Source organism: Bufo bufo, chromosome 4 (assembly GCF_905171765.1).
Source record: "Bufo bufo chromosome 4, aBufBuf1.1, whole genome shotgun sequence".
Taxonomy (NCBI): domain Eukaryota; kingdom Metazoa; phylum Chordata; class Amphibia; order Anura; family Bufonidae; genus Bufo; species Bufo bufo.
The window spans coordinates 282692031-282715900 of record NC_053392.1 but is presented as its reverse complement, the minus strand read 5'-3'; the positions used below and the strand labels follow the sequence as shown (position 1 = coordinate 282715900).

The following is a 23870-nucleotide window of genomic DNA, read 5'->3' as shown; positions in this document are numbered from 1 at the left end:
GTCTCGGGCACTACTCTATTTTCTACTTTAGATAGGAGGTGATAGGCTCCCTTTAATTGATTAGCTAAATGTAGAACAGGGTTTTTAGCTAGTAATAAAACAGTACAATGCACATTATTTATTATACAGAGGTTTTCAGCCTGAAAAGTGAATTTAACCTCAGCAAAAGCAACCATTAATCAGCGCTCTAAGCATAAAAGAGTCCATCCACTTGATTTCTACTTGGAGGAAATGAAGAGTTCCTTAGTTTGTACATTAGCATTGGCTATTTATACCCCTTTTCATAAAGAGAACAGCTGTAGTTTCTCCTAACCTCCTATAAATATAGGTTACCTGACAGAAGTCATTTACAATGCAAATTGCATCTAATATAATTTACTGAGGGAGTGATTGAAGAGCAGCGGCACCGCAACTGTCAAAACTACACAATACCAAAACCCACGCATTTGGCACCATAATGTCTAGAGAAATAAACTCTAACATTGTATCATACACAAGATAAAAGAAAGAAAAGATTCTAACCACTTTGTCCTCCTTTGGGAAAGCATCCAAGACAGCAGAATAAAAAAAGAGAAAAAATAGAAAATTAATGATAAGCAGGTATAAAATGAGCAAAATTAAAAAGGTCAAGGTCAAATTAAATTAAGGCTTTTAAAAAGAGCATTATTACTTAAGAGAAGAAGAAGAAGAATCATCCAGTGTTTCATTACTTTTCCCTTAGCGTGGTAAAAATTAATCACTCTCTAAAATGTCCACTCTGGAACTTTTTTTTCAACCAAAATACATTCAACAATCTGTGCTGATGAAATTATTTTCTTTTATAGAAGTCAGGGCTCCATTTTTGTGTTACATATCTTTCATTTCTCTGCATAGATTGAGGATACCTGAAGCCACCACTAGAGGGAGTCAAGGAGAATACTGTATGTTGTGTTATTATGGAGTACAACATATAATCAGTACACAGTAAACTCATATGCTCCACCTAGTGGTGGCTGCAGGTAGACTACGGTTTATCATTTAAATGTACATCTATGCACATTTACAGATCTCTAAAGCTATTTCACACAACTAATCAGCACAATGGTGGACTTACAGTAAAAACAAAATGTTATTGAGATGTGGAAACTCAATGTAAAGTATAACTAAATGAGAACTACCAGACATTTTGTATACACTCTTAATTTAATAAGAAAAGCTATTTACTGAGTGATTTACTGTGTTATTAACACTGCAAATTACAGACTACCAGACTATTTTCTTGGTGTAAATTCTGGCCAGTAACACATCTCTTCCCATTTTACATACACACTAATTACCTCTTACAAAAAACGTTTTCATTTAAACTAAGCAATGGTTACTGTAGTTAGTAGGTATAAAATGTAGAGTGTGTGGATAGTTTACTATGAGGACTTGCTTAAAAGGGTCGTCCGATTTCCGATATTGATGACCTATGCCCACCTATTCTCAATAAAAGGGAATACAACAGGGGCTGAAGGCTACCTGAATCCATGTTCAGGACGGTTAAAGTGTGTACTGGGGAATATTGCCCAAAATTAAATGCTTTTTTTTTTCAAACTAAAAAGTTGTATTTTAGTTATATCAAGTTATCCCCTATCCATAGGATAGAGGATAATTATTAGAATGGTGGAGGTCCAACCACTAAGACCTTCATTGATCAGAAGAACGAAGGTCCCCAAACCACTTGGGGACCCTGAAATGAATTAAGTAGAAGGTCAAGCACACATTAATTTCATTACTCTCTATCAAACTGCCGATATAGCCAAGTACAGAGTTTGGATTCTTCTGGCAGTCTGATAGAGATGAAAGGAATGGCACTGCTCAAACTCAACCTGAAGCTCCATTCCTTTAGGGTACCCGCGTGATTGAAGTCACAGCTGAAGCCTGGCATCAGTCAGTGCTAGAATCCCATGATGTTTATGCATCCTGATCTTAGTCCGTCTGTAAGAGTAGGCTAATATGAATTTCACGATTCTGATAAAATCAGAATCAACATTTATTGAAATGGAGAATCAAATAAATTTGATTAACTGTCCATCCATAACTATATGTTAACTTATGTGCTAGTTAGGCTGATCGGAAACATGTTTAATAGGCATGGCATTTCAGTGCCTCACAAAGTCCTATCTGTAACTACATGGTGCCTCTCTGCCAATGAGGCCTAGACACAAATCATTTTACAGGGCTTGGGCACCTATTTATGTATTTTCAATAGATCATTTTACTTAAAAGGGGTTTGTCGTGATGAAACACTGACTTTAAATGGGTTGTTCCATCTTGCCACTTCGATGGTCGAGATTGGACTAAGCACTGTCCATGGGTGGTCCATGGCTGGTGCTCCGCAGTTTCAATAACTTCCACAGCAGTGTGTAGGTGCTACGTACACAGCATAACTCGGAACTGCTATGGGAATTACAGAAACACCAAAGTGCCAGCCACTTGGCCATTTATCCAACTTCCATGGCCAAGATGGGACTAAGGCTATTTTCACACTAGCGGCACGGACCTCCGGCAGCCTGTTCCGTCGGGCTAACAGCCTGTCGGATCCGTCCTGCCGCTAGTGAGCGTGTGCCCACGGACTGCCGCTCCGTCCCCATTGACTATAATAGGGGCGGGGGCGGAGTTCCGGCGGAGGTACAGTAGCGCACGGCGAGAGGCTGCCGGAATAAAACTACAACATGTCCAACATTTATTCTGGCAGCCTCTCGGCGTGCACTGCCGTGCCTAGGCCGGAACTCTGCCCCCGCCCCCATTATAGTCAATAGGGACAGAGCAGTAGTCCGGGGGCACACGGTCACTAGCGGCAGGACGGATTCACCCGACGGAACAGCCTTCCGGAGGTCCGTGTCGCTAGTGTGAAAGTAGTCTTAGTCCATCTCGGCCATGGAAACGGCAAGATGGGACAACCTTTTTAATGCTTTCTTGATCCACTTTTACCCATACCTCATCATGTACTGTGTTCTGCGCATTTTGCAAGGCTGAGATTTTGTCACGATTTTGTTCCACCTTTAATGCATAAGCGTGAAATATACGTTAAACGAATGCGTCCAACTTGTGACATACAGTGACATCCTCACCATATAGTCCCAATGTACAAAAATATTCATTTATAAAAAAAATTATACTTTTTTTTATTGGACTTGTGGGATGAAAAAAGTGCAATATTGTAAAATTTTTCATCCTTTTTTCTCCCCAACATATGAGTTAAACATGAGATTTAAAAAATTATGTATGCACAGCCCTATACACTGTACATACAAATCTCTTTGCCTGTACAAGCCTATCATGGCCACCAGATTTACTATAATGTACACCAGAAATTGGTGTAAATTATAGCTGAAATCTACACCAGCTATAACAATTTCAGTTCCTAGCGCACAGCCAGCCAGAAGATGTGTCAAATTTATTAAGGGGCCTGTGCCTCTTAAAAAATTTGGCTCAACTGAATCCAGTGCAAAAGGGTTCAAAAGTGGCATATGAAATACCAGTCTTGAAAAATCCCTCCCATTGTGTGTGTCTAGTCTCTGCTTTTTGTATTTGTGAGGACAGATCATATACCTATTGGGGTGTCATTTGCTAAAGACCAGCACTTCTTAGTAAAAAGCCTGGAGGAGGAAGATCCTAATAATTTATTACAATGTGCACACCTCTTAATAAATTTGTTGCATCTTCTGTTGTCCCTGCACCAGAAACTGAAATCTACTCCCCTTAGGACTTGGAGTACATTTCAATTACAATTTTTGGGAAATGTGTTAGGCCTGTGTTACCTGTCCCCTTCAGCCAAGCTTTGCCCACTTTAAAGTGTAACTGTCATTTTTTTTATTGGCTAGTTTATTAGAGCTAGGCGTGTATATGTCAGTTAGTCTGTCAATGATTACCAAAAGATCTGTAATTACCTTATAATAAAAGCTTTCATTAAAGGGGTTTTGCCATCACATACAATAGGGCCATATGGCTAAGATATGCCCCCATTGTCTGATAGGTGCGGGTCCCACCTCTGGGACCTGCACCTACAACGAGAACTGAGCAGGGAAATGAATGGAGGGTGCACTGCGCATGTGCAGACGCCCTCCATTTATTTCAATGTGGCTGCCGAAAATAGCCGAGCTCTGGCCCATTCACTTGTATGGGAGTAGCGGGGAGCAGCGCTTGGTGGTGGACGGACCCCGGGAAACCCGGGGTACTTCAGCCACAGCTTTCCCCGCTCCGTTCTCCTGGTAGGAGTGAAGAGGCGTGTCTCTCAGTAATCCAATCTGATTGGCTGGTCAGGAAGCTACTGACTACAGCAGGTGTGTACGTGAAGTCAAGGAAGGCAGTTTCGGCCTCAAAGAACTGGCAGAGGAGCCATCTTGAGAAGATTCTCACATTGTAGGGTTTAAAACAGCCATACCTAAGGGAAGAGCTCAAGGAAAACAGTGGTATGTGAAGAAACTAAAGATTGCTTTAAGAAACTAAAGATCTGCACTGCAAAATGCTGCAGCAGCAGTAACATATGCTAAAATTGATTTTTTTTTATCAAAACTTGGCAGTTACACTTTAAAAATAAAGAGGCAGAAAGCACAAAATGTCACAAAATGCCATTTGTGCCCATTTTTGCTACTTTTTATACATCAAAAACTTGGTGTAAAGCTTTTGTAAATGACTTGCCTTCTTCATCCTCCCCAGTCACCAATATCTGCACAATGACCACTTTACATAAACATACAGGGGGTCATTTATCAAACAGAAATATGCTTAAGTTACTGATAGGTGTATTTCTGGTGCAGAATGCGGAGCCAGGTCTAAAATAAAGTAGGTGGGGCGTGCCGATCCTGGCTGCTGCTTCTCCCCGTACGCGGATGAAAACATCTGGTGTCAGGGGGTGGGGGGGAGGAGCCAATGACAGGCGGTGACGTTGACGAGCCTCCCTAGCGTTACCCGCGATGCTAGGGAGGCTCGTCCTCATCCCCGCCTCCCCATGGTTCCCACCCCCCGAATCCGGATATTTCATCTGCGCACAGGGAGAAGCAGCAGCAACGGTGTGGGGTCCAGGAGCGGCACGGAGAGCCAGGTAAGTAGATTCAGTGTGGAGGAGCATTTGTTAGTCTCGGACAACCCCTTTAACTGTTAGCAGCAACTTGTAGTACCTGTTAAAAAAAATCATACCTTCTTCCCACCTCTTCATTCTGGCTCCCTTTACTGCTCCCCATCCTGTAAACCTCTGGACAAGGTCATGGATGTCGCTGCTGCCAATTACTGGCCTCAGCAGTGAAATGTTCTCAAGTGGAATGTGACCCACCAGTGACATTCCCTTGGGGACATGTCCCCACTGAGGCAAGTCATTGGTTGCAGCGTCGCATCTATCCATGTCGATCCAAAAGTATACAAGACGGGGTCTGGAAGAACAGTGAAAGCAGCCAGGGAGCTGGAACACAGTGGCAAGAAGGCGAGTATGAGGTTTATAAACAGGCATGAGCTGCTACTGACAGTTAAAAAAAAAGTCCAAAAAAGCCAACTGCTTTAAATCTTTGTGATTTTTTATTTATTTTTTCATTTTATAAGCTGCGCATTTCAAAATCCATATACGGTAGCCATACATGGGTTTGTTTTTTGCATATTTTTAATATAATAACTTTTGGGTACATCTAATGTACACATTTTAAAATTTTTGTGGGGTGGTACATGTAAAAAAAAGTAAAGCTGTGATTCCATCGCTGTTTTTTTGTTTTTGTTTCCATGGCATTCACCATACAGTATGTGACATAACTGTATTCTGCAGGCCAGTACAATTACGCCAATGCCAAATTTATATAGTTCGTTTACGTTTTTCTTTCATTTTCTTTTGTTTCGCTGCATTCAAAGACACATAACATTTTATTTTTTCACTGAGTGAACTGTGTGAGAGCTTCATTTTTGCAGGACAAGTTCTAGTTTTCATTGGGTCATTTTGGGGTACATATAACTTTTTGATCACTTTCTACTGCATTGTTTGAGAGGTGGAATTAATTTTGTCTTTTTTATGCTGTTCATTGTTCAGGGGGGAAAAAAGTCTTCATTCTATTGTATAGGTCCTTATGGAGGCACCAATACCAATTCTGTATAGCTTATTTTAATTATTTGTATTTTCACATAAATAAATGTGCTTGCAACGGGAATAAAAGGCAAAAACAAAAACACTTTTATTTAACTTTTTTTTTTTCCCATTGCCCTATAAGGGACTTGAACATGCGATCCTCTGATCGCTCATATAATGCACAGCAATACTGTATAGTTGTGTATTACGTAAGTTACTGTAAGACTGACATAATGCCTATTTGGCCCTACCAAAACTAGGGCTGAAAAGACATCCGTACACGGTATACCTAGGGTCCATTTTAAGGCCCTTGACTTCAATAGCAACCAGTTAGGACCCTCCAATAGGGGTGAGATTGGAATCCCCTCCCTCTAACCACAGTCAGCATTGACAGAGGCATCAAAGGGGTTATACTAGAGCAGGGAGGCAGTTCCATAATATAGCTTGCACCTGCAAGCGATGGCGCGGCACAGCTCCTGAGTCTGCATCATTAAAGCGCAGTACTATTACGTCACTGTGCATTTAATCCCTATACTCTGCGATGTATGTAATAGTACAGCACTGAGCGGGTAGGGGTTAATGGGGTTTTCCAGAACATAACATAATGTATAATCAATGAATATCTAATAATAATATTTTTATAAATGTATATTATTAATATTTTTACTTATTTGGGGTTATGTCTCCTGGTAGTGCTGCTCAGGCCAGGGTGTATTCACAATCACATCAGTATTGCTTTTCTATTATTTACAGAATCTTACCAAAATTTGTGTGAAAATGTATAAAAAAAAGCCTGAAGTAAAGCAAACTTACATTGTTTGACCGAAGTGACACACGACCACCACAACGGGCACAAAATTTTGTTCGACAGTAAGAGCATAAATGCCCGCAGCCATCGGCAAACTTGGTTTTGTGACAGATCCCACATGTTGGTGCATCATCCTTGTGTTCTCCAGGGTACCGATGGGTGTCCTCTCCGATTTTTTTGATTTGTTCTTTATAGCTTTCAAACTGTTGATGTAGCCTCCTGTAGAAGGTAAAGAACCAGGGTCAGACAATATAAAATGTAGACATCACTAAGAGAAACTGAGAAATAATGCAAAGAACAGCAAATAATGTGCAGAAGTGGTAGCTGCAAATACAGTGAAGGAGTTTAAGCATGCATGGGATAGGCATAAGGCCATCCTTCATATAAGATAGGGCCGGGGGCTATCCATAGTATTCAGTATATTGGGCAGACTAGATGGGCCAAATGGTTCTTATCTGCCGACACATTCTATGTTTCTATGTTTCTATGTTTCACAGCAAGACTTCACATGAGGCACATTTATTGCATAGATTTCTGCTCCAGACATGTGAACGGGGCTGTTTCTGCAGCCTGTGCATGGAATTCTGCAAACCCCCTGCAGATGTGAGGAACAGTTGCAGAAATTTCTTCAGAAATCGTGCCATGTGTGAACGTACCCTCGCCAAGCATTTTTTCGGTTCACACAGACCAATACTGGGTGGCTAGTCCGATCTGGACAGTCACACTTAATACAGTGCACAGTAAAGGAAAGTGGGCTTAGCTGCCCACAACAACCAATTAGACTCCATCTTTTCATTTTTCAGAGCTCCTTTGGAAAATGAAAGCTGAAATCTGATTGGTTGCTATGGGAAACTAGGCCAGTTCTACTTTACACCAGTTTTGATAAATCTCTCCCTCCACGGCAATGCAGCTCCCAACCCACAAGACAAACAATAAAAATAAAAATGTATATTACTAGACCTGAAATAAAGACACCACACAACTACCCTGGATTATTAAATGGTTTCTCCAGCTTTTTAATACCTTTGGTCCCGCCTCCCCAACAGACCTGTGGAGGGAAGCATATTTACCTGCTCCTCGCCACTTGGTTCTGGGTCCTTCCATCCACGCTGCCGTCCCAATTTATAAACTTCCAGCATGGACCAGAGTCACATGTGCCACTGCAACCAATGACTGGCCACAGCAGTAACATGTCTAGTAAGATGTGCCAAATCTAATAAAAGGAGTATGTTGTGCTGTCCATGCGCCAGCCAGAATCTAAAATCTATGTACATTTCAGTCATAATTTACACCAGTTTTCTGAAGTAAATTATATTGAATGTGTTGATTCAAGGAGGCCCTCCTTCCACTAAGCCCTGGCCACTTTTGTTTAAAAAAATAAATAAAAAAATAGTGTGAGTGGTAAAAATGTAATTAAGCTGCAGATTTTTCCGGGTGGACAGCGACGTGAGTCCATCCGAAAAAGGAGGCACTGGCGGCTTCACAGACTGTGGAGAAGCACAGATGCTGGGAAGATTTAAAGGTCAGTATTTTCTCCTCCCCTGTCTCCAGAGGTTCCACTGCCACCAATTAATGCCGGCACCCACATATTTGCCACAACACAAGAATTCCTAGTGGAATACATGATTTTGCTAAAACATACTAGGGAAGATTTATCAAAACTGGTGTAAAGTAACACTGGCTTAGTTGCCCATAGCAACCAATCAGATTCCACCTTTCATTTTTCCAAGGAGTTCTGAAAAATGAAAGAGGGAATCTGATTGGTTGCTATGGGCAGCTAAGCCGGTTTTCCTTTACACCAAAACTTTGATATATCTCCCAAACAGCAAGTCCGCAATATGCGGACACCTGCCGCGTGCACCCCCGCATCACGGATGCGGACCCATTTACTTGAATGGGTCCGCAATCTGGAAGGTTGGTGCGGAACGGAGGCACGGAACCCCACGGGAGCACTACAGAGTGTTTCCGCTGGGTTTCTGTGCGTGCCTCTGCAACGCAAAAAAGTAGTGCAGTTGAATGTAGTCAGGTTGAATGGGTCTGCATCCGTCTGCGGAATTTGCAAGAATGTTGCCCACGCATTGGGGACCGCAATTTTCACGGGATGGCTGATCAACGGGCATGAGCCCTAAAGGGAACCTGTCACTTGGTTTAAGGCCCCCAAACCTAGGGTTTAGGGTTCCAAACTTGCCCATATCAATGCCATCCATAAATTTACCGGGAAATGAGTCTGGGGCATATGTGCACTGTACCGATGAGGTCAAGAACAGTACACCTCACTTCACTTCGCACCAGGCACATGCCGAGTGAAGCATGGCATACCACCTCTGGTACATTGGTGCAGTGCACATGCACCGAATGCTGCTGGAGTTTCATCTTCATTTACTATCCTTTGTGGGGATGGATGGGCTTGATAAAGGGCAGGATTGGGGCCCTAAACCCCTTATGCTTATTGTCATGCTGGTGGTTTTGTGGCCTCAATACAGGGGACAGGTTGTCTTTAAGATGGCAGGGTTCACAAAGAAACAGATCACAAGTTCCACCCCACTACATCTGATTATGTACACACACAAATGCCACATTGGTAAGCGGCATAGGATCAAGACAAAATGGCTCCTGTACTGCGATTATTCCCTAGTGGATCCCCAGTGCCATAAATAGAAGCCCTGTGAAAGAAGAGCTCCCAACAATGCCAGCTTATACAAGGCTGGTAATGACGCTATGAATAAACGGCAATTATCATTTATTTTTAACCACTATCCCATCCTATTCGTCTTCTTAGCTTCTACTAAATGATATATTTGATGTTTTCCATATTCTGAAAGTGTATGCGGAAACGGCCACAGACAACAGAAACTCACACTGCCTGGAAGGTAAAGGAATAATGGACATGTAATGTAAAGCACAAAAGGAAAAATGGATCAATAAAGATTAATGTTAAGTAGCAGAGACATAAATAATTAAGGCGCAGCACATTATGTCGAGAGGTCTTGTAGTATTATGTTTCAGGAGCTGCTGATAACAGCGATTTTTACATTGGGTAGTGTTTCCGTTGGCGGCCGATAACCGACTGACTGAAGACAGTAAATAAAATTGTCCTGATCTTATTCCCTACACAAATATAGCTTCTTATCTCATGTGTCCTGCCGCTTAACCCTATGAGGATCAGAACTCACCAAACTAAGGCTACTTTCACACTCGCGTTTTGGTTTCCGTTTGTGAGATCCGTTCAGGGCTCTCACAAGCGGTCCAAAACGGAACAGTTTGCATTCTAATGCATTCTGAATGGAGAAGGATCCGCTCAGAATGCATCAGTTTGGCTCCGTTCAGTCTCCATTCCGCTTTGGAGACGTTTGCAGCGTTTTGGTGTCCGTCTGATGAAACTGAGCCAAACGGATGCGTCCTGGCACACAATGTAAGACAATGGGGACGGATCCGTTTTCTATAACACAATCGGGCACAATAGAAAACGGATCCGTCCTCCATTGACTTTCAATGGTGTTCAAGACGGATCCGTCTTGGCTATGGTAAGGATAATACAAACGGATCCGTTCTGAACGGATGCAGATGGTTGTATTATCTGAACGAATCTGTTCTGAACGAATGCAGACGGCTGTATTATCTGAATGGATCCGCACAAGACGCGAGTGTGAAAGTAGCCTAACAGTGCGTTAAATTTCATTCTACAAACCAAGACTTGATAACTGGTAGAGGTCCTGGGATGGGTGTAATGTCAATATACCAAATCAGCCTGCCCACACAAGGTGTATGATAGTAATGGCAGGGCACAGGCTATAGCTGTCTCAGAGGTTGCAGTATATGGTTAAGGGCACGCCTGCTGGCATCTTGGATCAGACTTCATGGACTACAGTCGTGGCCAAAAGTTTTGAGAATTACATAAATATTGGAAATTGGAAAAGTTGCTGCTTAAGTTTTTATAATAGCAATTTGCATATACTCCAGAATGCTATGAAGAGTGATCAGATGAATTGCATAGTCCTTCTTTGCCATGAAAATTAACTTAATCCCCCAAAAAACTTTCCACTGCATTTCATTGCTGTCATTAAAGGACCTGCTGAGATCATTTCAGTAATCGTCTTGTTAACTCAGGTGAGAATGTTGACGAGCACAAGGCTGGAGATCATTATGTCAGGCTGATTGGGTTAAAATGGCAGACTTGGGTTAAAAGGAGGGTGATGCTTGAAATCATTGTTCTTCCATTGTTAACCATGATGACCTGCAAAGAAACGCGTGCAGCCATCATTGCGTTGCATAAAAATGGCTTCACAGGCAAGGATATTGTGGCTACTAAGATTGCACCTCAATCAACAATTTATAGGATCATCAAGAACTTCAAGGAAAGAGGTTCAATTCTTGTTAAGAAGGCTTCAGGGCGTCCAAGAAGGTCCAGCAAGCGCCAGGATCGCCTCCTAAAGAGGATTCAGCTGCGGGATCGGAGTGCCACCAGTGCAGAGCTTGCTCAGGAATGGCAGCAGGCAGGTGTGAGCGCATCTGCACGCACAGTGAGGCGAAGACTTTTGGAAGATGGCCTGGTGTCAAGAAGAGCAGCAAAGAAGCCACTTCTCTCCAAAAAAAACATCAGGGACAGATTGATGTTCTGCAGAAGAAAAGGTGAGCGCTACCATCAGTCCTGTGTCATGCCAACAGTAAAGCATCCTGAGACCATTCATGTGTGGGGTTGCTTCTCATCCAAGGGAGTGGGCTCACTCACAATTTTGCCCCAAAACACAGCCATGAATAAAGAATGGTACCAAAACACCCTCCAATAGCAACTTCTTCCAACAATCCAACAACAGTTTGGTGAAGAACAATGCATTTTCCAGCACGATGGAGCACCGTGCCATAAGGCAAAAGTGAAAACTAAGTGGCTCGGGGACCAAAACGTTGACATTTTGGGTCCATGGCCTGGAAACTCCCCAGATCTTAATCCCATTGAGAACTTGTGGTCAATCCTCAAGAGGCGGGTGGACAAACAAAAACCCACTAATTCTGACAAACTCCAAGAAGTGATTATGAAAGAATGGGTTGCTATCAGTCAGGAATTGGCCCAGAAGTTGATTGAGAGCATATCCAGTCGAATTGCAGAGGTCCTGAAAAAGAAGGGCCAACACTGCAAATACTGACTCTTTGCATAAATGTCATGTAATTGTCGATAAAAGCCTTTGAAACGTATGAAGTGCGTGTAATTATATTTCACTACATCGCAGAAACAACTGAAACAAAGATCTAAAAGCAGTTTAGCAGCAAACTTTGTGAAAACTAATATTTTTGTCACTCTCAAAACTTTTGGCCACGACTGTACACTGCTGGAAATCAGGATGGTGGACTTGTTCAAGCTGCCAAACTACACTGCTCAAAAAAATAAAGGGAACACTTAAACAACACAATGTAACTCCAAGTCAATCACACTTCTGTGAAATCAAACTGTCCACTTAGGAAGCAACACTGAGCGACAATCAATTTCACATGCTGTTGTGCAAATGGGATAGACAACAGGTGGAAATTATAGGCAATTAGCAAGACACCCCCAATAAAGGAGTGGTTCTGCATGTGGTAACCACAGACCACTTCTCAGTTCCTATGCTTCCTGGCTGATGTTTTGGTCACTTTTGAATGCTGGCGGTGCTTTCACTCTAGTGGTAGCATGAGACGGAGTCTACAACCCACACAAGTGGCTCAGGTAGTGCAGCTTATCCAGGATGGCACATCAATGCGAGCAGTGGCAAGAAGGTTTGCTGTGTCTGTCAGCATAGTGTCCAGAGCATGGAGGCGCTACCAGCAGACAGGCCAGTACATCAGGAGACGTGGAGGAGGCCGTAGGAGGGCAACAACCCAGCAGCAGGACCGCTACCTCCGCCTTTGTGCAAGGAGGAACAGGAGGAGCACTGCCAGAGCTCTGCAAAATGACCTCCAGCAGGCCACAAATGTGCATGTGTCTGCTCAAACGGTCAGAAACAGACTCCATGAGGGTGATATGAGGGCCCGACGTCCACAGGTGGGGGTTGTGCTTACAGCCCAACACCGTGCAGGACGTTTGGCATTTGCCAGAGAACACCAAGATTGGCAAATTCGCCACTGGCGCCATGTGCTCTTCACAGATGAAAGCAGGTTCACACTGAGCACATGTGACAGACGTGACAGAGTCTGGAGACGCCGTGGTGAACGTTCTGCTGCCTGCATCCTCCAGCATGACCGGTTTGGCATTGGGTCAGTAATGGTGTGGGGTGGCATTTCTTTGGAGGGCTGCACAGCCCTCCATGTGCTCGCCAGAGGTAGCCTGACTGCCATTAGGTACCGAGATGAGATCCTCAGACCCCTTGTGAGACCATATGCTGGTGCGGTTGGCCCTGGGTTCCTCCTAATGCAAGACAATGCTAGACCTCATGTGGCTGGAGTGTGTCAGCAGTTCCTGCAAGACGAAGGCATTGATGCTATGGACTTGCCCGCCCGTTCCCCAGACCTGAATCCAATTGAGCACATCTGGGACATCATGTCTCGCTCTATCCACCAACGTCACGTTGCACCACAGACTGTCCAGGAGTTGGCAGATGCTTTAGTCCAGGTCTGGGAGGAGATCCCTCAGGAGACCGTCCGCCACCTCATCAGGAGCATGCACAGGCGTTGTAGGGAGGTCATACAGGCACGTGGAGGCCACACACACTACTGAGCCTCATTTTGACTTGTTTTAAGGACATTACATCAAAGTTGGATCAGCCTGTAGTGTTTTTCCACTTTCATTTTGAGTGTGACTCCAAATCCAGACCTCCATGGGTTAAAAAATTTGATTTCCATTTTTTTATTTTTGTGTGATTTTGTTGTCAGCACATTCAACTATGTAAAGAACAAAGTATTTCAGAAGAATATTTTATTAATTTAGATCTAGGATGTGTTATTTTTGTGTTCCCTTTATTTTTTTGAGCAGTGTATTTTGCTATGCTTCAGGCCAGGGATGGATGGATAGACTGATAGATAAATAGACTGATAGATAGTGATAGATTAGATTAGACAGGGAGATTAGATAGATAGATAGATAGATAGATAGATAGATAGATAGATCGATAGATAGATAGATATGAGATAGATAAAATAGATATTAGATAGATAGATAGATAGATAGATAGATAGATAGATAGATAAAACAGACATATACAGGTGAAACCCGAAAAATTTTAATATCGTGCAAAGTTCATTTATTTCAGTGACAAGGTGAAACTAACATATGAGATAGACTCATTACATGCAAAGCGAGATATTTCAAGCCTTTATTTGGTATAATTTGGATGATTATGGCTTACAGCTTATGAAAACCCCAAAGTCACAATTTTGAGGTCCCCTTTGCTCAGGGGGTATGGATTAATTAGCTGCCTAGAGTGTGACACTTTGAGCCTAGAATATTGAACCTTTTCACAAAATTAAAATTTTAAGCTGCATTAAGGCCTCTTTCACACGGACGTCGAGTGTGAGGGCCAGACAAGATGGGGGTGCGTTGCGGGAAAATGCACAATTTTTCCACGCGAGTGCAAAGCGTTTTAATAGGTTTTGCACACACGTGAGAAAAATCGGCATGTTTGGTACCGAGACCCGAACTCAGACTTCTTCACAGAATCTGAGTTTGGGATCGGTGTGGTGTAGATTGTATTATTTTCCCTTATAACATGGTTTTAAGGGAAAATAATAGCATTCTGAATACAGAATGCATAGTAAATTAGGGATGGAGGGGTTAAAAAAATAAATAAAATTAAACTCACCTCACTTGTTCGCGCAGATCGGCTTGTCTTCTTTCTTCTTCTTTGAGGACCTGGGAGTAAAAGGACCTTTGGTGATGTCACTGCGCTCATCACATGGTCCATCACATGGCCCATCACCATGGTGATGGGCCATGTGATGAGCGCAGTGACGTCACCAAAGGTCCTTTTCCTCCCAGGTCCTCAAAGAAGAAGAAAGAAGACAAGCCGATCTGAGCGAACAAGTGGATAAGGTGAGTTTAATTATTTTTTAAAAAATTTTAACCCATCCATCCCTAATTTACTTAGCATTCTGTATTAAGAATGCTATTATTTTCCCCATCCCGATCATCTCCTAGCAACCATGCGTGAAAATCGCACCGCATCCGCACTTCCTTGCGGATGCTTGCGATTTTCACGCAGCCCCATTTACTTCTATGGGGCCCGCGTTGCGTGTAAAAAAACGCACAATATAGAGCATGCTGCAATTTTCACACGTGAAAATCACTGCTCATGTGCACAGCCCTATTCTCGCCTGTGTGAAAGGGGCCTAATGCAATTCCTTTTAATTTGCATTACTTAAATAAATGGACTTTTGCACGATATTCAAATTTTTTGAGTTTCACCTGTAATAAGATAGATAGACACCGGAGTGCCGACCTATGAATGCTAAGCATTCTGGAATGATGAGTGTGCATAGACTATAATGCTCCATTCCCGTACAGTAATACACTCGTGCATTCGGCCATAGAGTGTTAATAGAACACTCTATGGCCGAATGCACGAGTGTATTACTGTAGTGCAGCGGCGGCATGAAGCGCACGGCGTCATAGCAACCAATGGCGCCGTGCGCTCCTGCTCTGAGCAGGATGCCAGGGCGGGATACCACGGACCGCTCACGGCCTTGTTCCACGGCTGTGTGCATTCGGTCTATATCACATCTCAGCACTGCTTCTTCCGTGTCCATTATTCACACAGAACACTAAATAGCAGAAAATAGAGTTATCTCCCCTATAAAAGCACCGTATATCCTACAGGGGGTATTCCATAAGGTACAGTTTCCAAATTTTTACACTGAATTTATACAGTAGATAGCATTTACCAGGAAATCATTCATTTCTTTTTGCAGCTTTCATGCCTGCGTCACTCTTTTCGTTATCATACTCTGTTCCCAACTTCACCAGTCCTGCCAGGGAGGACAGAAATCCCAAGGCGCCCTTATCTAGACATCATCATTTACATCTCTTTGCCAATGTATAAATCATTGTGATTAAGAATAATGTGGCTGATCAAGATGTGGTTTATTGCGCTGTTCTGTGGAGCTACATTTCTCCATTTATGAATTATATTTAACTTGGGCACATTTACAAGACATGGAAAGACAGCCCTCCTGGCACACTGATACCACGCAGAAGATCAGACTTCCTGCACTGAAAGGAACTTTTAGCTAAACACATGATGATCCTCAGCCAGAAGACCCTTTAATCAGAACAATCGCTGATCCAATATGGACACTACAAGTACATTCAAATCTGAAAGAGGCCTGGTCAGCTCTCCTGTCATATCTGTTTCAGCAAATACATGCACTCCACATAACACGGCAATTCTGGAACAACTTTCCCTGTAACTCAATGTTCTACCATTCCGATGTAGTAGGAATAATGGAGGAACAGTGCAACAACAAAAATGGCTAAGAATTATTGTTTTATGGTGATTACATGTATTTCCTAAAACATATATACCTGAAGCAGTGACAGGTCCTTATTTAAATCACACGGTTGTCTCCTAGAGGTGGACTTTTAATTAAAACCAGAGGATTGATCCAAATTGTTCTGTTGGTTTTAAAATAAGTGAATATTAATGAGCTTCTGGCAAATACTTGGGGGAGATTTATCAAACTGGTGTAAAGTAGAACTGGCTTAGTTGCCCATAGCAACCAATCAGATGCCTCCTCTCATTTTCCACAGCTCCTGTTATTTGGTTGCTATGGGCAACTAAGCCAATAATCCTTTACACCAGTTTTGATAAATCTCCCCCTTGGTGCGCAGATAGAGTAGAATCCAGTTTATTGGCTGCAGCTAACTAAAGTACACTGTATGGGAAATGAAGCGTGAAGACTACACACCTCAAAATGGTCATCAACAGAGCAAGCTCTTTGCAGAAATCAAACTAAGAAGTTTCTTGGAGATTTCAGCTCTGAAGCATGCAAACGATTTTGAATGCAGCTCCGGACAGCTTGTAAAGCAGAAAAGTTACCCAATTTGGACAACCTACTTTCATTTGAAAGATTCTCAGACAATATTATTATTATTGGGATGTGTCCCTTGGGTTGTAGTCCCTTGAGTACAGCTGTTAAAAGGGAATCTGTAAGCAGTTTTTACCATACTTAATCTTAGACATCTCTAGATGGGGCTGCGGAGGACAGGACAAACACACCTTTTGTGGAGCTTTCATTTTCAGGAGTACTGTGAATATGTACTTTTATTCTGCCAGGTGCATGCTGAGGAGGTGGAGCTTCACAGCCCTGCCCCCTGCTGATTGACAGCTCTAGCATCCAACTAGAACAGCTGTCAGAGCAGAAGGGAGCATGTTCAGCCATCTTTATTTCTTTTCCAGAGTTTCCAGATGTTCACCATTTTTTGGGGTAGTCAGACAACCCTTTTATCGCAACCCCTTCAGTTATATACATTGCTACAGAATACAGGCAAGGCATGTCAATGCACTGGTGAAAATCCTACCTGGGATTTGACACATTGATCTTCTGTAATAATTAGAGTCATTGCCTTCTCTGAGGTTTATTACCAGTCTCCACGGAAGTAATAATAGGAATCCATTTATTATTTTCACATTAGTGACTTCTTGTTAAAATAATAGGGGGATAATGTATTTTTTTCTCCCATGTACTAAGCAAATTTTTCAGATTTATTTTTCACATTTTCCCACCTTTCCCAAATTAAAATAAAAGCCAAAATATAACGAAAATATCACTTTGCATCAGAAATAAGATCAGTACGGGATAGGTTGCCAATTAACCCTTTAATAACTAGACCTCATTTAAGCCTCTTTGCATTTCACCCACCGTAACTTTTTTATATATTTTTCTTCACTGACTACTACATAAGCCTTTGTTTTAAGCGGGAGAAGATTTATTTTTGGACAACTGGATACATATAATTTGTATGTACAATTCTTTTATGGATAAAGTTATTTCAGTTTTTTGTTTATTTTTTCATACTGTTCAATTTTCATACTAAATAACTTGTTACATTTATTCTTCAGATTATTATGGCTGCAGGGATGCCTGATATATGTAGGTGTTTAGTTTTCCTCAATGTACATTTAAGAAAATGGACTTCATTTAAAACTAAATATTTGGCATTTTTTGTGGACTTTTAGTTTTTAATTATATTTTTTTTACATTTTTAAAGGGGTATTCCCATTTCAGACTCTGGGGGCATATCACTAGGACTCGTACCTACACAGAGAAGTGAGCAGGGAAGGTAGTGGCCGAAGGCCCCTGGGTTTTCGGGGGTCTGGCCACCACCAAGCGCTCTCCCCACAGAAGCAAATGGGAGTGCACCGCTTCCATTCATTCATAAGGGGCCAACAGAAATAGCGGCCCCTCAAATATTTTCGGCGGCCCCATAGAAATGAATGGAGGATGCTGCACATGCGCAGTGCACGCTCCACAACTTTCAGGGATCTGTTCTCGATGTAGGTGCATGTAACAGTGGTGGGACCCGCACCTACCAGACAATGGGGGCATATCCTAGCGATATACCCCTTTAAGTCCTAGAAAGGGTTTTACTGTATTATGTGTTTATTTTTAAAGGGGTTCTTCGGGAACTAAGAAAACAAAACAAAAAATTAATATTACTTTAGTATAAATATATTCCCAAATACATTTCATTAGTTATAATGGTTCATTTTGTCTAGGGAGCAATCATTAGGAGAAATAAAAAGTCTGCTGTCCTATCAGTACACACAAAACCTGTCCTAATCACACAGGAGAAGTTACTTCACCACAATGAGCCATAGTGCTGCCTCATCCTCCTCTCTGCTCTGCTTGTCAGGGATTATGATCCTGAATACAACTGATAAGATCTTCAGCTGAATCTCTGTAGGAATAGAGTTCATGAGGAGACATGAAGTACGGAGAGGACAGACAGAACAGACTGTGATAATGTGGGGCTGTGGTAATGGAGACTGCATACAAGTGCTGCAGCTCATTATCTACACCCCCACCTCCTCTCTGTACTTCATGTTTCCTAATGAACTCCATTCCTACGGAGACTTATCTGAAGATCATATTAAACTGTATTCAGGATCATAATCCCTGATAAGTAAGAGAGGAAGATGGTGTAGCTCTTTAACTTGTCTTCCTGTGTAATTAGGACAGGTTTTGTGTGGACTAGTAGGATGGCGGCCATTTTATTTTCCCTAATGATTGCTTCCTAGACAAAACTAGCCATTTTCTTAATTCCTGGAGAGCCCCTTTAACCAAAAAAATATTGCCATACTTCTGCACTGGGGTTCCCCAGTAATCGACTGCTGATGACGCAATCAGAGGTGGGAGCAACCTTTAGCATGTTGTGCTCACTCTTAGTTGCCACAATCAATCGGTTGAAGGACCAGGATCATGGTTGCTTCTGATAACAGCCGTTAGAGCAGGAGCTGGCTTGTCAGACGGCTGAGCACCCACCCTAGGCCCAAGCGGCTCTCTGGGAGCTTCAGACACTGGCAGCATACGTAGCCAATAAGACAAAATCTTTATTATGGGAAACCCCTTTAATGGAATAAAATCTAATCAGAAAGTTAAAGGGGTTGTACAGGGGTTTTATATTGATGACCTATCCTAGCCAGCACCGGGAAGCAGGTAAGTCCGCAGTATATGCCATAAATGTTTGATAAGTGCAGGTCCCACCTGGGACCCACTTCTATCTCAGAGCCCTGTCAGGAATGGAGAGGACACCACCCATGTGGCTCTCTCCATTCACTGCTATGGGATTTGCACTTGCTTAGATATTTTCCTGAGATATGAGAGGGTTCCACCTGCATATCGGATAAATAGCATATACTATGGATGTGACATTTTTTTTAGAGAATACATTTTTGTCAGTCCTGACTATTGTAGCGTCCTCGGCCAGAAAACGAAAAACATTCATCCCCTATTCACAGGATGAGTGATAAAGTATGATGGCAGAGAACCTCACTGCTGTAAAAACACACGTCACTAAAAGAGGGGTCCTGAACCTTTGTTTCGCTGGACTTTGAAAAAAAAAATGGTGCTTACACATGTGCCCTGCAGCTCCAGTCAATGTCTATGGGACTGTAGGACCTAGATGAGCGCTGCACTCTTCCAGAATGGAAGCTTGGGGCCCCTGTTCAAGTGACTGGTTGTGATCCCACTTGTGCTGCCCCCTGCGATAATATCATTAAAAGAAAAACTATGTGAACATTTTGGAATTACCTGGATATCCTGCATTAATTAAAAATAAAATGTGGTCTGATTGTTATCTCAGTCACACTCATATAGAAATACAACCTCACTAAACTAATAACACGCGAACAGTGAAGCAGGGAAAAAGAGTACAAAATAATAGCATCAGCTGCTTTTAAGGCTACTTTCACACTCGCGTTTGGTGCGGATCCTTATTGGTTCTGCACAGACGGATCCGTTCAGATAATACAAACGTCTGCATCCGTTCAGAACGGATCCGTTTGCATTATCTTTAACATAGCCAAGACGGATCCGTCTTGGACACCATTAAAAGTCAATGGAGGACGGATCCGTTTGTATTATCTTTAACATAGCCAAGACGGATCCGTCTTCAACACCATTGAAAGTCAATGGAGGACGGATCCGTTCTCTATTGTGCCAGATTGTGTCAGTGAAAACTGATCCGTCCCCATTAACTTACATTGTGTGTCAGGACGGATCCGTTTGTATTATCTTTAACATAGCCAAGACGGATCCGTCTTCAACACCATTGAAAGTCCATGGAGGACGGATCAGTTTTCTATTTTGCCAGATTGTGTCATAGAAAATGGATCCGTCCCCATTAACTTACATTGTGTGTCAGGACGGATCCGTTTGTATTATCTTTAACATAGCCAAGACGGATCCGTCTTCAACACCATTGAAAGTCCATAGAGGATGGATCTGTTTTCTATTGTGCCAGATTGTGTCATAGAAAACGGATCCGTCCCCATTAACTTACATTGTGTGTCAGAACGGATCCGTTTGGCTAAGTTTCGTCAGACAGACACAAAAACACTGCAAGCAGCTTTTTGGTGTCCACCTCCAAAGCAGAATGGAGACGGAATGGAGATAAGGCTACTTTCACACTCACGTTTGGTGCCGATCCGTCATGGATCTGCACAGACGGATCCGTTCAGATAATACAAACATCTGCATCCGTTCAGAACGGATCCATTTGTATTATCTTTAACATAGCCAAGACGGATCCGTCTTAAACACCGTTAAAAGTCAATGGAGGACGGATCCGTTTTCTATTGTGCAAGATTGTGTCATAGAAAACGGATTCGTCCCAATTGACTTACATTGTGTGTCAGAACGGATCCGTTTGGCTCAGTTTCGTCAGACGGACACCAAAACGATGCGGAATGGAGACGGAACGGAGCCAAACTGATGCATTCTGAGCGGATCTGTTCCGTTTTGGACCGCTTGTGAGAGCCCTGAACGGATCTCACAAACGGAAAGCCAAAACGCTATTGTGAAAATAGCCAAAACTGATGCATTCTGAGCGGCTTATTTTCCATTCAGAATGCATTAGGGCAAAACTGATCCGTTTTGGACCGCTTGTCAGAGCCCTGAACGGATCTCACAAACAGAAAGCCAAAACGCCAGTGTGAAAGTAGCCTAAGGCCACCAGGATATTGTCATGTATTAAACAAGGCATGGACTTGCGGGGCAGGGATGTAATATTACCAATTTACAAAGCGTTGGTGCGGCCTCATCTAGAATATGCAGTTCAGTTTTGGGCACAGGTTCATAGAAAGGACGCCCTGGAGCTGGAAAAAGTACAGAGTAGAGCAGGGGCATTTCTACTTTAAAACATTCGGGGCCCGGGCCCCTAATGTTTTGTCCAGGGCCCAGAATTTACAGCCTGCCAGCTAGATACAACTATAAGTCCTCAGGACTGCAATACAATTTTATCTAATGCAGTGGAAGAGCTGAAGGACCTGTGGTGACATCCCAGGTCATGTGACCAGTAAAACAGACAGTGACTGAGAAGGACCTGCGATGATGTCACCATCATGTGACCAGTGCAGGAAAGAATGGCAGTGAAGAGGAAAAGCCCTGGGGAAGAAGCTGTGGTGATGTCTGCTACATGAGGAGAGGTAAATGAAGGGAGAGGCAGAGCAATGATGAGAGTTGTGGTTATTTAACTGTGACTGTATGTTAGGGCTGAATGGAGTGATGTTATTTACATGGAACTGTGTGTTGGAGGGGGCTGGGGGAGCGAGTGATGTTATTTACATGGGACTGTATGTTGATGGTGGTTGTGGGAGGGAGTGATGTTATTTACATGGGACTGTGTGTCTGAGGGGGCTGGGGGAGGGAGTGATGTTATTTACATGGGACTGTATGTTGATGGAGGCTGTGGGAGGGAGTGATGTTATTTACATGGGACTGAATGTTGAGGGGATTGCATGTTGGAGGCGCTGGGGAGGGGGTGATATTATTTACTTGGGATTGTATGTTGAAGGCGGCTGGGGAACAGGAGATGTTATTTACATGGGACTGTATTTTGGAGGGGGCTGTAGATAGAGAGGGATGTTATTTACATGGGACTGTATATTGGAGGGGGCTGGAGAGATGGTGTGATGTTATTTACATGGGACTGTATGGTCGAGATATGAATATATATATCTACAGGGGGCACTGCAAAGCCAGGGGACATTAGGTGTTCTTATTACTACTGGGGGCTCTATAGGTGTCACAGCCACTATCTCTGGCTGTGACCTTCCGTTCTTGCTCGTTCGGCGCTCCTCGCTGAAGTTCTGTTTCTCTGTATTATTAGTGGTTCTGTATGGGTTAACTCCCCTGTGTGCCTATTAGGAGTTAATCCTCTGTCTGCTCCATGGGTGTGGTCTCTCTGCTTCACCCATGGAACCTGTATATAAGGCTGAGGTTTCCTTAGTTCTCTGTCAGCTCTCCTGGTGTGTGTTGTCCTGTCCTGGTTTGTACTCTCTCTCCCATGCTGCTGACCCATGGGATCCGTGTCTGTCTGTCTGCCTGTGCTCTGTGGGTTTCCCTACTTGTTCATTAACGTCCTCTTTCCTGTCTTTCTGTTATCTGTTCTGCTAGTTATGTTTTAGTTACTTTGTGTTTATTCTGATGTCTGTGTTCAGCAAGCTTTTGCAGCAGAGTGGCATGACAAGGCCATGCAGTTTACTACTGGTGGAGCAAGTCCTTCTCTGCTTATTGCCACTCCTGCTCCCTTGCGTGAACTCCTGCTTGTATCATTAGTTGCTCTGTTTTGTATTTGCCTGTATGTTATGTATGCCTATGTGCCGTCGGTACCTTCTGGTACCTGTTGTCCATTCGCTCCTGCTGTCACTGGCTAGGTCACGCTCCAGAGTGGACCCTGGCAACTTCCTGCGGCTAAGTCTAACCCTACCATCTAGGGCTCTAGTGAACACCAGGAGTTGCTTAGTCATGCCCCTCTGGAGTATTACTAGACAGTGGCGCAGTGGGGGTTTTCTCCCACTGTGCTGACGGTACATAGAGCTTTTGTTTTGTCTGTGCTGCCTTCCCTGTTTTGTTTGTGCAATAAACTCTTATGTATCTGTACCTGATTTCTGTTTATTGCATGACGACGCGGTGGTCTCTCCTGGGACCTCCCATCTCGTGACAGAATGAACAAGTGAACTTTCACAGAGTTTTTTTTTTGTTCTGTTTTCTGCTTATCTGTAATGTGTGTGCTTTCTGTATTTCCCTCTTTATGCTGCCTTAGGTATCGGATTTGGTTGCCTTGGTGTACTGGCTGCGGTGTTCTCAGTGTATGCTGGTTGCCAGGGGTGACGTCCGGTTTAACCTTTTTTTTTTTTGCTTGCAGTTCTGCCTACGGCCGTGTTTTCCGTTATCGGTGCAGGTATCTGCTCCTGGGCCTCCGGAAGGGGGTGTCAGCATGTCTGACCAATCAGTTCTTGGCAGACATGCCATTCTCCGGAGGGAGAGTGGAGGGGGAGGTGTTAGCACATTGCAGTTCACCATGACTTT

At 43.1% G+C, this 23870-nt stretch overlaps 1 protein-coding gene across 1 annotated transcript in view; it reads right to left on the bottom strand.

Annotated features, from left to right (window-relative positions):
• RIMS1 (regulating synaptic membrane exocytosis 1) overlaps positions 1-23870 on the bottom strand; it is a 293279-nt gene that overhangs the window by 223510 nt on the left and 45899 nt on the right. The window contains exons 2-3 of the mRNA XM_040430037.1: positions 6884-7097; positions 443-534 (exon numbers count right to left, since the gene is read on the bottom strand). Of these exons, the coding sequence (XP_040285971.1) occupies positions 443-534; positions 6884-7097 (306 nt within the window). The remainder of the gene's footprint in view (positions 1-442; positions 535-6883; positions 7098-23870) is intronic.